This window comes from Microtus oregoni, unplaced genomic scaffold, assembly GCF_018167655.1.
Source record: "Microtus oregoni isolate MIOR12 unplaced genomic scaffold, Mior012 000034F_ref0000314, whole genome shotgun sequence".
Lineage (NCBI taxonomy): Eukaryota > Metazoa > Chordata > Mammalia > Rodentia > Cricetidae > Microtus > Microtus oregoni.
In genome coordinates, this window is record NW_024543093.1 from 14,295,331 (window position 1) to 14,309,240 (window position 13,910).

The 13,910-nt window shown below is 50.8% G+C and overlaps 1 protein-coding gene across 1 annotated transcript; it reads left to right on the forward strand.

The window, feature by feature from the left end:
* Positions 1-633: 633 nt before the first annotated feature.
* On the forward strand, positions 634-13,774 carry Rasal3 (RAS protein activator like 3). Its single transcript, XM_041630388.1, has 17 exons — positions 634-1,103; positions 3,736-3,866; positions 3,990-4,068; positions 4,177-4,238; positions 6,280-6,350; positions 6,728-6,854; positions 6,940-7,038; positions 7,482-8,018; positions 8,490-8,634; positions 8,857-9,001; positions 9,828-10,064; positions 10,160-10,361; positions 10,467-10,585; positions 11,207-11,597; positions 11,805-11,962; positions 12,560-12,623; positions 12,717-13,774. The coding sequence occupies exons 1-17, from the start codon at positions 710-712 to the stop codon at positions 12,870-12,872; spliced, it is 3,117 nt and encodes a 1,038-aa protein (XP_041486322.1). The 5' UTR covers positions 634-709; the 3' UTR covers positions 12,873-13,774.
* Positions 13,775-13,910: the final 136 nt, after the last annotated feature.

Here is a 13,910-nt window from a genome sequence, read left to right on the forward strand (position 1 = left end):
GCGAGCTCACTTAAATGTGGAAGGAGAGAACTAACTCCTTGTCCTCTGACCACCACTGTGGCATCCACGCACATAATAGTATATGTTGATTCTTCTTTTAAAATCCATTCCAAGATGGGCAGCCGTGGTGCACGCCTTTAATTCCAACACTCAAGAGGCAGAGGCAGGCAAATCTCTGTGAGTTCGAGACCAGAATAGCAGAGCTGTTAGACAGAGAAACCCTGCTTCACCAAACCCACCTCCCAAATAAAAAATACATACATACATGCATACATACATACATACATAAAATCTATTCCAATAAAATCATGGCAGCGTCCTTACACAGGTGAATCCTTCCACATGCTGGCCAGCAGCAGATTTCCAGGGGTCCCTAGCATGCTCCCATTTCACAGAAGGCAACTAACTGAAGCTCAAAGAGAGAAGTACATCCTGCCGCCCTGTCCTTCTCGCCAGAAGCCAGCACTACCACCCCTCCCACCTCCACATCCTGCCCCCATCATGCCCTCCCAGCCTGACTGTAAAGAGGGAGGGGGGAAGAGACAGGCAGGGTCACGTGGAGCTAGGTTCTGAGGAAGGAAGCTAACTAAGCACAGTGCAGACGGCTGCTGATTCTGGGACTGGCCAGGAAATCAAGGTAAGGGACGGTGTACGTGTGGCACCCTCAAAAGTGTTCCTTGGAGGCAAAGCTGAAAAGAGACCAGGCAAGATGAAGACAGAATGTGGGCAGACAATGCGCAGAACTGTCACCTTCTGGTCTCGCAGCAGAGACTCCGCCATGGACCCACCACTGCCGAGTGAAGCCGTCCAAACGCAGCCCGCGCCACCCTCTCCACTGGCATCCTACCGCTGGCACACTGGAGGTGGAGGGGAGAAGGCTTCTGGAGGGTTCCGCTGGGGCCGCTTCGCGGGCTGGGGAAGGACCCTAAGCCATCAAGAACCTATGGTGAGCAGCCAGCCAGCCCCTCGATCTCTATTTCGTCGGGTCCTCTCTGCACCCCCTAAGGTGTCACGGTCCAATCGCCTCCGGCTTTCCAAGACCTTCTGGGGGAGACACAAGAACGTGGCACCGCTGGAGGCCACACCAAATCCCAAGGCCCCAGGTACGTTCTCCCCTCTACCCGAGTTGGGGCCAGGCTGGGTGGCCGGATGCCTGGGTGTTTGTCTGTCAACCTAACATCAGCCCTCTAGACACAGGAAGTTGTGGGGAGTATGAAAGCCCAGCAGGAAGCGGCTGGGGCCCCCAGCAACCCTCATCTCTCTTTCTCCCTAAACTGGAGTAAGGGAGACTCGCAAGACCTGTAAGCAGCTGGGTTCAGCCTGAGAAAGGGGCATTGAACAGACACACCTTAGTGCCGTCTGGATGCTCAATGGCTCATGGCCCCGATGGTTGTCTCCTGTATCCAATTGACCAAGCCATTGACTGGATCTCAGCTGCCTTATAGCCTATGTCTTACTTTGTTTCCTTGAATCTGAAACTCCCCATCCCTGCCTTGAAGAGCACACTCACTCATTCAAACATGTTTATTCATATGTTTTGTATGTGTGTACCTCAGTGTTGGCATAGTCCATCTCCCTTAACACAGCACCTATGTTGAGGTCAGAGAAGAACCTGTATGTATTAATTTATGTTGCAGGGGCAAAGTGCGGTTCCAGTGAGGCCCTGTAGAGTTCACAGAATGGGACGGTGTGTGTGTGTGGAGGGGGGAGGGTTAATGTGAAGATGACAAATGAGAACTGGGAGACAGAGGAGACTATGAAGATTAGAACCCAGGAATGCAGTACAAGACATCCATTCGTAGGAAAGAGTTAAGGCTGTGGATGTGGCTCGGTGGTAGAGCACTTGCTTAACATGGGAAAGGCTGTGGGATTGTGGGTTTTATACCCATCGCCGAGAAAGAAAGAAAAAAAAAGTTGTATTACCCCTAGTGGTGAAGCTGGGTAGAAAATAAAGTGAGAAGATTCAGTCCTTGTTTCCTGGAAGCACAAGGTTAGTTCAGCTCTTTCCTAGAAATCTTTGAAACTCCTTTCGTTCATTTCAGAGCTAGAAATAGTAACGCACACCTATAATCCCAGCACTTGGAAGGCAGGGGCAGGAAGATGATTGATCTGAACTAGATAACAAGACTCTCATCTCAAAACAAATGAGGCTCTCGCCAGAAAAGGCTCCTGGTGGTAAGCCCGGAGAGCCACAGGGTGGGAAGAGAGAACCTTTGACCTCTCCCACTCCCCGTATAAATAAACGAATTCGGGCTGTCCTCTGGCCTGCACTGGTGTGACGGCAAGTGTGTGTACAAACACAAACTAAACAAGCGTCTTAAAAGGCAATCAGCATATAGTATTATGTTTAGAAAAATGGCTTCATATTGTAGGGAATTTTTTTTTCTTCCTGAGACAGATTCTTGCTATGCAGATCTGACTGGCCTCAGACTCACAGAAATCTGCTGGTTTCTGCCTCCCATTTGCTGGGATTGAAGGTGTGCACCACCATGCCCAACTATTTCTCTTTTTCTTTTTTTTTTTTTTCCAGTTTAGGGACTCACACAGGAAAGGCGAGGGCTCTGCTACTGAGCTAAGCTCCTAGCCCTGTCGAATCATTCTTTGAGGCCCTGCAGGGTCCAGTACCTAGTTGTCCACTACACAGGTCCAGACAGAGCTTTCTACCAAGCAGCCTGCTCCTTCTTAGCGTGTTCTCTCCCATGGCTCGCTACTACTACTCCCACGGTTGGGAACTGAGTGTAGCCCACTGATGGGGGACATGCTTAGGACAAGGCTCAGTCCTCAGTACCACAAACAAACGCTAGTTCCTAACCGGTTGCCGACACCTTCCCTCCAGTCTTTCTTGCCCTTCCCTTTATTTCCCTGGCTCTTCCCCATCTGCCAGCCTTTGTTCAGACACTCCTGCTTCCTTCTCTTCCAGCTTGGCTGGGTGAAATTCAAATTTCAGTTCAAAATCTAGTGCAGATGCCCTCTTTTGGGTGGGGAGGGGAGTCTTCCCTGGCCCACTCCGCACCAGCGCCACCTGCCCAAGAAAGAAAACTCCCATTCAGTTCACTTTTGCTTTTTCTCCACCTTTCTCAAATTGAAGACTTTCCACCTTAGAGAAGTTATCTCATGTGCATGTGGAAGTCAGAGGGTAGCTCTGTAGAACTGGTGCTCTCCTTCCACCTTTCCGTGGGTTCCAGGGATTGAATTCACATCAGGCCCGCATGGCTGGCACCCTTACTTGTCGGGCCACCTTGCTGGTCCCAGATTAGTTATTTATGTAAGAGGTTTGTACCCCCTCATTCTCATATTCTCATCCTTCCTTCTTCCTTTTAGAATAAGATCTGTCAGTAGCACAAACTGGCATCCTCCCAATTCAGGTCCTAGCGTTACAGGGGTGTCCTGAGTCTCAGCCTTGCCCACTGTCTTGGTTAAGAGAAAGGTGGTTGTGTTAGAAGCCTGGCTTCACCACTCAACCGATTCTGGGTAGGCCAATCAACCTCTCTGGGCCTAAGTTCTAATGCCCTTTAAATGATTTTTGAAGGACTGGGCAAGAGAAGGCGGGTAAAGTGGTAAATACATGGTATTGTCCACTTCTAGGGCTAATGAGAACAAGCCCCACAGAGGTAGAGATCGGCCCAGTGACACCCAGCCTGACATGGTTGCTGCACAATGCACCTTGTCTACACGCATAGGAGGTCAGAGGGAGAAAGGGGAGGCTCTGTAACCAGCATCCCCTCCTCTCCCCAGAGCCGGAGTTGGAAACAACCCCGGATCCTGTTGCACGGATCCCTGAGCCTCCCACTCCTGACATGCCAGTTTGGGACATTGGGGGTTTCACCCTACTCGAAGGAAGGCTGGTGCTTCTCGGTGAGGAGGAGGTAAGAAAGAGGAAGGAGAGGGGAGGAAACTGGGCAGAGGCAGTAGCAGAGAGGTAAACACCAGAAATGTGCGCCTCACCCGTTGCCTCCCCTTTCTGACCGCCAACTTCTATGGGAGGACAGGGTCCTCGCCAAATCCGAATGGGAAGCGCCAGCTCGGAGAGCAGCATGCAGGCGTCCATGGGAAACCTCCGGGATCCAGGTAAATTGGGGAGACTGGGGAGGCTGCAGAACTGAGAACTTTTCAAAACGACTCATAGGCTACTACTATGCTTCCTCCCTTTAACCTCCTACCTCTGACCTCCCGCAGATCGCACTGCTGGAAAAACTGAGCCTGAAGCTACTGGTTCCAACCAAGTCCACAATGTTCGGGTATGGCAACCAGTGTGACAGGATGGGGAGTGGCCAGGGTGAACAAGGTCTCACACAAGCTGTACCATCTAACTAAATCTGGAGACTTAGTATAGATATTAGGGCCAGGTGTGGTAGTGCATGCCTGTAATCCCAGTACACAGAGACAGAGACAGGGCTGCTTGAGACAGCATTGGAACTTCATCGTGAGTTCCAAACAAGCCAGAGATACATATTGAGACTACCTAAAAAAATAAACATTCACATACACACACAAAATGACTACTATTTTAAATTTTGTGATCCTCCTACCTCCTTCTCCTGAATAGAAAAGAATTGCAGTCCTGAGCATGGAGGACCAGGAAAAAAGGGATCATGGGTTGGTCACTGGCCAGTTCTGACCCTCTGCATCTATTCTTGGTTGAATAAACCTAATGAGAAAATTCCTACTTTTTTGGCTATATATTTGGGGGGTTGTGGAGCTTTTGCTTTTTTTGTTTTGTTTTGTTTTATAGACAGGGTCTCTCTATGTAGCCCTGGCTGTACTGGAACTTACTATATAGATCACCCTGGCCTTGAATTCACAGAGATCCAACTTCTTCTGCCTCCTGAGCCCTGAGATTAATGGTGTACACCACCATGCCAGACCCAGGTTATTTATTTATTTAATTATTTAATTATTTTTTTTTTGAGACAGGGTTTCTCTGTGTAACAGTCCTGGCTGTCCCGGAATTCACTCTGTAGATCAGACTGACCTCAAACTCAGAGATTCACTTGCCTCTGCCTCCCCCAAGTGCTGGGATTAATGGCGTGAACTATCACTGCCCACTAGGTTTTATATTTTTAAAACAGCTTCATACTATAGTTCAGAATTTTCTGTAACTTGGTATGTAGCTCATGCTGGCATCTGATTCTCAGAAAGTCTCCTGCATCAGCATCCTAAGTGCTGGGATTATAGATGTGAGCCACCACACCCTGTTCCTTCTCTATTTTACCGAGAGTCTATAGAGAGTTCAGGGAAGTGAGTGACTGGACTTTCAGAGATGCAAGCTGCTGGGGCTGGGGCTGGGGAGCACTGGCCAGGCACACAGGAGGACAAGAGTTTGGATCCTCTATGCCCATCAAATGCTAGGGGAGCATGGCAGCCTGCCTGTAAGTCTGGTACTTGGAAGGTGGAAACAAGGAATCCCCAGAACAAGCTATCAAATCAATGAGCTCTGGGTGCAGTGAGCGACCCTGCCTCCTGGTGAAGAGTGCCTTAGAAGAATTCTTTGTTTTTCTTTTCAAGACAGGTTTCTCTATGTTCCAGCCTGACTGTCTTGGAACTCGCTTTGAAGACCAGGCTGGCCTCAAAGTCATAGCGATCCTCCTGCCTCAGCCTCCCTAGTGCTAGGACTAAAGACATGTGCTGCCATGCCTGACTGTGAGGAAGATCCTTGATGCCAGCCTCAGGAATCCACATACACATGCGCATACATGCACACATGCATATCACACACAAGGACACATGAAAAATATTGTAAACATAAGAAAGGGAAGCCTGCCTATTTTACTAAGTTCTAACTCAAAAAGTATAACTTTTCCTTTTCCTTCCTTCTATCACTTTTTTTGGATATTGAACGAAAGCCTGCATGTGCCTTCCCTGGCACTCTGGGCTTTTTCAGCAGCCCCTGCCCTCTTTTACCATGCAGATGGTTGCTGACCTCTATTGTGCACTGGCTTCCTTGGATACTAACTCAAAAGGCATGACTAAGGAAAGAAGGAAGAAAGGGGGAGGGAGGGGAGGAAAGGGAAGGGAAAGAAATACAAGCTGTTGGGCGGGGGGATAGCATGAAGACAGCTCTTGTTTTGAGATCATTTGTCCCTCATGAAGCCCTGAATTTGATCCCCAGTATTGTAAAACATAAATATAAGTGTCATCTGCTGGTTACAGATATTAGTGCAACCTGGTCATGGGCTGGGTCCTCCAAGACTAGCAGAACCTGAAGGACACTCTGAGAGGACAGAGCAGAGGAGAGAGTGCAGGGTTCTACCTGGCTCACATACTTCTCTTCCCACTTAGGGGTTACTCAAGAGGCTGAAGGAGAAGAAAAGGATCAGGTCAGAGCTGGGAGCCCATGGCCCTCGAGATGGGTAAGTCTCTGGGAAACTGGAGGGCTTGAGGCTCAACGTTATGCCAATCTTCACCTCTGGGTTCCTTAGCCTCACCTTCATCCCATGCTTCCCGTGTTCTTTCTATTCTGTCTTATACCGGGTGAACTTGGAACCATATAGATCCAAGGCATTTTCTCATCTCTTGGTTGAAGGGTGGGAGTGGTCTCTGGATTAGACGCTATCTGAACACCCTGGATCTGGGCACTCCAAAGAATGCATGGAAATTAAGCCACAGAGGGAAGGAAATAGCAGGTCAAATGCTAAGAGCCAGAAAGGGACAGCAGCTAGGGTGGCTAGGGATTAGAAAGGTCTGAGTGAGCAAGGAATGACCACTTGTTCCCCTTGCCTGGCTCCAGACCCCCCAGTGCTCTGGGTTCCAGGGAATCTCTGGCCACACTCTCTGAGCTGGACCTGGGTGCTGAGAAGAATGTGCGAGTCTGGCCACTGCATTCTAGCCTCCTGGGGGAGCCATACTGCTTCCAGGTAAAAGAGGAACCTACGTTCGCCTTTACTAAACTCTTGGCTTCACGTTAGCCTCTTTTAAATTCTTGAATCCCGTATCCAATAGGTAACCTGGGCCGGCGGGAGCCGCTGTTTCTATTGTCGCTCCAGCGCTGAGAGAGACCGTTGGATCGAGGACCTTCGTCGGCAGTTCCAGCCCAGCCAGGTCATTGAGGGGGAAGGGATGGACACAAAAAGCCCTCTCACAAGCCAGCCACCCCCGACATGCCACCCAAAGCTGTTTGCCCCAAACCCTCTCGTACACACACCCGCCTCGTCCACACCTGTGCAACCACCAACCCCATGAATGTCAGACTTGTTCCCGCATCCAGTTCTGTATCTGTTTGCTCCCCAGGTCAGCCTACCAAGTAGTCGAAAAGTCCTTACTCCTTTTATATCTAAGCCCCGATGTGTGCGACACTCCCTAAAGCTAAATGTGTTTTGCTTAGCATCTCCCAGACAATCGTGGCCCCAGCCTCTTCGCTAAGGGGTCCTGCGATTTCACTGTGGGCAAGGCTCCGGATTGCGGTGCGCAACGTGGAGTCTCAGTGCGCGTCTTGGAGCCCAGACACCTCCAAAACACAACTTATACCCCACTCCCGCACGCAGGACAATGCGGAGAGGCAAGAGACGTGGCTGACCGTTTGGGTGCACGAGGCCAAGGGGCTGCCCCGAGCAGCGGCACCCGGAGTGCGTGCGGAGCTGTGGCTGGACGGGGCGCTACTGGCACGCACAGCTCCGCGGGCTGGCCCAGGTCAGCTCTTCTGGGCTGAGCGCTTCCACTTCGAAGCACTGCCACCAGCTCGTCGCCTGTCGCTGAGGCTACGCGGAGCAGGCCCTACAGGTGCAGCCGTGGGCAGGGTAGCGCTGGAGCTGGACGAGGTGAGCATCCCCCGAGCGCCCGCGGCGGGCCTGGAGCGCTGGTTTCCGGTGCTAGGGGCGCCAGCCGCCGCCGCTCTACGGGCGCGGATAAGGGTGCGACGTCTGCGCGTTCTGCCGTCGGAGCGCTACAAGGAATTGGCCGAGTTCCTCACCTTCCACTATGCGCGCCTGTGTGAGGCGCTGGAGTCCGCGCTGTCTGCTCAAGCCAAGGAGGAGCTGGCAGCAGCCATGGTGCGCGTGCTACGGGCCACTGGCCGGGCTCAGGTGAGGAGCCGTGACTACGCAGATAGGTGGCCCCAGAGCAGACGGATAGCACTTTCTGAGTTGTGCTGGGAAGGGAGGGTCTATACAGTGCTCATCAGGGCAGGGCATCATGAGGGGCGGGACCTACACTTAACCAATGAGGGAGACTCCTGAATTTTGACTACTTGAGGCTAGTCTGGAATTTCAGCTGCTAAGGATGAGGCTTTAACTTGAATTGTGAGAGGCAGACCCTGAACTTCACCTGAGAGGGGTAAGGCTGAACTTCAGCGAGAGGGGAGGGGCAAGAGGTGAGCCTCTAACGCTACTAGGCTCCATTTCTGTTGTGAGAGGTGGAGTCTGTGGCTTCATCTAAAAGCTGAGCCTGTGCCTGAATATCAGCAGGAAGGGACAAGGGCTGTGCGTAGGTATGAAAGTTGGCTCAATGGTTGGGATTCCGACGTTCATTCATTGTGTGATCCCTGTCCTCCAAAGGCATTAGTGACAGACCTAGGCACCGCAGAGCTGGCGCGCTGTGGAGGCCGAGAAGCATTGCTATTCCGAGAAAATACCTTAGCCACCAAGGCCATTGATGAATACATGAAACTGGTGGCACAGGAGTACCTCCAGGAGACCCTGGGTAAGTTGAGAGAGGGATTGGTGCCAGGGGTTCAGAAAACCCCTAGTGACCTGTCTTCTGGGAGTGAATGGTGCCTTGCGGGTGCTAGAATTTTGGATGGGAGTGGAGCCTTGCTATTCCCCCAAGATGTTACGTGCTTCCAGAGTAAGTTGGAGATAGGGTTGGAGGCTGGGTGTGATGCATCTGGGTTCATGACCTTAGACTGTCTGCTCTGGACCGCAGGGGAAGTTGTGCGGTGTCTCTGTGCCTCCACCGAGGACTGTGAAGTGGACCCCAGCAAGTGCCCTCCACCAGAGCTGTCCAAGCACCAAGCTAGACTCCGAAACAGCTGTGAGGAGGTTTTTGAAGCCATCATCAACTCTTACAAGTGAGAATCACGGACCCAGCAACTGAGTCCAGCCCTGCCTCTCAGCCCCTGTGCTGCCCTGGCCAACCAACAAAATGCTGGGCACTCAGTTAAATTTGATTCCATATTTGAGATATGCTTATATGAAGTCAAATATAGCTGCCCTGGTTTTGTTTTTTGTATCTGGCAAACCCTACACTCATGCCATACCTAACCTAACCCCAAGTAACCTAAGGACCCACTTCTTTTGCTTTTAACCACAAATGATTCTGACTGCTTAACCTTGGTCAACATAAGATTTTAATTTCAGATGATGCATTATCCTAATCCCACAATTACTGACCTTAAGAGAGCCTGTATTCTAAATCTCATGAAACTGATTATAGGAAACACGAGCATTCAGTCCCTCAGCTTCTGACCCTAGGATAATTTGCATGCCTAATCCTATGACATTGTAACTTTGCCTCATCTGAAGTCATATTATACTCAGGCACCTCACTCTCATGTGAAATTATAACTCTACCCCAAACTCAGGACCACTGTTCCCACGTGATCTTATCTGCCCAAATCTAAGAGTATAGACTTCAGAGGTTGCCACACTTATGCTATAAGTTCTGAGCCTCTGGGGCCCAAGCCACAGGTGCTGTTATCCCAAATAGCCTCATCCCTGCAATCCAAACAATAGGCCCAACGAAAAGAAAGCACACACAGGCTTCATGAATCATAGATCATAGACAAGCCATGTAGTGTTTCCTATACACCAGACCTCTGGACTTATAACTGTGATCATGCATGACCTTTATGCCTCTCTATCCTGTTCCTCTAACCATTGCTTCTTCTGCCCCAGCTGGTTCCCAGCAGAGCTGGGCACTGTGTTCTCAAGCTGGCGAGAAGCATGCCAAGCACGTGGCTCCGAGGCACTGGGCCCCCGACTGGTGTGTGCCTCTCTCTTCCTAAGGCTCCTATGCCCTGCTATCTTGGCACCCAGCCTCTTTGGCCTGGCACCAGAGCACCCAGCCCCAGGCCCAGCCCGAACCCTTACACTCATCGCCAAGGTCATCCAGAATCTTGCCAACCATGCTCCGTAGGTGCTGGGAGAATGTGGGGGTGATGACGGGACCAGGGAGTAGGGAGTTGGCAGGTGTCTGTCATGACTCAACCAGTTTGGCTCCAACGCAGGTTTGGTGAGAAGGAAGCCTACATGGCCTTTATGAATAGCTTTTTGGAAGATCATGGACCAGCCATGCAACACTTCTTGGACCAGGTGGCTGTGGTGGATGCAAATGCCACACCCAGTGGCTACCAGGGCAGTGGAGACCTGGCCCTCCAGTTGGCAGTTCTTCATGTCCAGCTCTGCACAATCTTTGCTGAGCTTGACCAGGTGTGGCCTGAATCCCAACCGTGGATGTAGGGTAGAAAGGCAAGAAGGCTGGGAAGTGTTGGTGCCAGAGAGTTCACAGGGTGTCTTCCTTGTATGCCTTGACAGACAACCCAAGACAGCTTGGAACCACTGCCCACCATTCTTCGAGCCATAGAAGAGGGCCGTCCTGTACCAGTGTCTGTGCCAATGCGTCTTCCCCAGATCCCCACCCAGGTTCATTCCAGGTAACCCCAAGTCTGGCCTAGGTTCTCGTGGGTGGCAGGAGGGGTTCCTATGTTAAGATTAATAATGCCAGGAGCAGAATCACGTTGGGATCAAAGGTCAGAGGCTGCAGAAGGCATAATGTAAGAAGACAGGCAGGGAACTGGCTCTCTAGGTGGTCAAAGAGTAAATCTTCACAGACTCAGATAGAGTCCAAGATTGGGAGAGTCCTGTCAGAGATAAACAAAGAGTCACCTCCAGGGACAGGGAAAGTAGCTCTGGGGTGGGGGAGGTGAAGGCCATGAGTCAGAGGTTGAGGATGGGGTCAAATCTTAGAGACAAGATACTACAAAGGTCAGAGAAGCGAAGATCAAGCTTAGGGCTTAGGACAAATAGGGCTAGTCAAGGGGTCACAGGTTAGAAATGGGGTCACAAGTCAGAGTCAAAGCTAGAGAGGGAGAAAAGATTAGATTGGGATGGAAGTCAGAAGTTAAGGATAGTTTCTCAGCAAAGTCATAGGTCAAAGTGTGGTCCTAAGAGATAGTTATACTGATGTAAAAAGTGGGGTCATTTCTGGCTTTAGGCTGGGGTAGCGTCATCTCCAGGATCAATTGAGGGTCTGAACTTCCACATCCCGCCTCCAGCTTCTCTTCAGGGGAGAAACCCGGTTTTCTGCCACCTCGAGACCTCCCCAAGCACACCCCTCTCATTTCCAAGAGCCAATCTCTGCGCAGCTTTCAAGGGGCAGGGAGCTGGGCCCGTAGGCGGCCAGATGAGGAACCCTCCCAGCAGCGGCCCCGGCAGGTGCAGCGCACACAGAGCGTCCCTGCCAGACGGCCTGCCCGCCGCCGCCCTTCTGCAGGTCCCAGGCCAAGACTCAAAGACTCACTACGCACTGGTCCCGTGCCATGCGGACGAGCCTGGACTGGAGCTTCTGCCTCGCTGCCTCGAAAGCCATCGGTGCCATGGCAGCGCCAGCTGGATCAGCCTGGGGACCGATACCAAGCTTTGGGAACGCATCGACCGGTGGGCAAGGTGACATCCCGCCCAAATTCTAGCCTGGGCGTGGGGCGGATAGAAATGGAACTAAGAAAGGACCTTAGTACTCGTCTAATTGACTCTGAGACTCCCCCCCCATCCCCGGCCCCCGAGGCCATACTTGTTCTCTATCAGAGTAGAAAGGTGATAAAATGAGGAAGGGACCTGAGGATGGGTCAGATTACAGCTCCTATCTCCCTACAGCTGGCAGAGATACAGTGCGAGGTGGCTGCACTCCGCGAGGAACAGAAAGCTCTGTCCCGTCTTGTGGAGTCGCTTAGTACCCACATCCAGGCCTTGACGGAGCAGCAGGAGCAGCTGCGCAGTCAGCTGCAGGATCTGGACTCCAGACTGGGAGCTGGGTGAGTCCCTGCCTCTTCGTCAGGGCTGCCCAAATCTCACCCAGAAAGTCCCTCCCCCACCGGCCCAGCCCCAGCTTCTAACAGCTCCAACCCATAGATGAGCAACCTCCAAGTCACCAGCCCTGGCCCCAGCAGCCTCTCTCACACCTGTCTTTGACTGGTGCTTTTACTTACCTTCAACCAGTTCCTCTTAACCCAATTGGACCGTCTGGGCCCTTCCCACCCATTGGTCAGTCTCCGCCTTCAAATAGTGATTGATTAATTATTCTATCTTTTTGTCTCCCTTTGTTTTTTTTTTTCCTTCTGTGAAGCAAGATTTAGCTATGTAGCCCAAGCTAACCGTGAACTCTCAGTCCTCTTGCCTTATCCTCTGAGTGCTCCAGTTCCAGGGTTGCACCACTTGGCTAGTCTTCACATCTTAGCTATGACAAGCTCTGAGCCAGTCCCTGCTTCCGATACACTCTGCTCTCTGGTCTGAACAAACCCCAACTCCACTCCAAGCCCCAATCACTGGATGGATTCTTGGCTGTCCATCCAGGATGGAAGGGATTTTCTCAGCTTTTGACCTTTCCCCTGTCTTGCCTATGACCCCCACAGGATCTCAAAGTTGGATTCTGAGAGTAGTCTTCCGAGCAATGGAAGTCACAGGCTGAAAAATCTGGTAAGATTCTTGCCTGAGATAGGAGGGGAGTGGGGAATCTGTTTGGTGAACACCCCCACCTCAACTCCAAACCCACTTCCATTACCTCCCCAGGAGCACCGCCTGACTGAGATGGAATGTACTCAGAACCAACTAAGGGATACCCTCCACAGCCTACAGCTTCTTTCAAGGACACCAGGATCCCGGAGCCAGCCCCCGCCTCTCAAAATGCCATGTGTCAATGGGGCTGAGCTGTCAATGGGCACCTGAGTTTCTCATTCCACTCCACGTGGTCTGGAAGCCAAGAGAGCCTCAGCCCTTCATGGTCATTAGTGGAGGCAGAGTGGGATACTGTGAGGTTATCCAGTAAATCTTCATCTCAGTAAAATTCTGCCCCTACAAATGATTAATCAGAGATCATTCCTAGTTCTCCATCTCTCCCAAATTCTTACCTGGTTTGAAGCCTCCCAAAGATGGGAGTAATAAGCAGACTCTCATCATTGCTGTGACCTAAGCCATTACTCTAGGAGATTCCATTCCCTCATCTGTGAAATGTATCCAAAATTCTCTACAGAGTGCACAACTCCTAGTTAAAGGTATTCAATAAAAGGTATTAATCACTATTATGGGAAGCGTGTGCTTTTCAGCGAAGCACAGACCTTCCACCCTCCTCATCCTCTATCAGTATCTCAGGCCCCACAAGTGATAGAATCTTTCTAGATTCCAAATCACAATCCAGGCATGGAGGCAAATGAAGGAAGGGAGTGTAAGGGGAGAATACAGTTGAGTTCTGTGGCTGGTTGAGTAATGGGCAGGCATTTGACTCACGGATAAAAGGGTAAGATAGATAAAACAGTAGGCAGATGACTAGGTTAGCATCCAATGAATGTTTGACCTGGTAGATGTGTAAGGCAGGTCACTAATCATAATAGGTAGGTCTACTTAGAGAAGACTGACTCGTAATAGGAAACTAATACTTGAACTAAATGAGTAATCAAATGTACACACCACACACACACATACACATCTCACATTTATTGAGGTTTTGGGGGACTCCCAAATGAGCCATGGGAAAACAATAAAGTATATAGACACGAACTCCTGTCTTCTTCGCTTGGAGAAGATAAGTACACAATCGATGGGTGATTGTATGGGTGGATGCTGGTAGGATTGTTGAATCCCTTTATTGTATGAATAAATAGATACTTGGTTGCTGAAGCAATGGGTTGGTACATGGGTTATGGGTGGATAGGTTAAGTGCATTTTTGGATAGATGAATAGGTGTTTAGAGGGATGGATGGATGGATG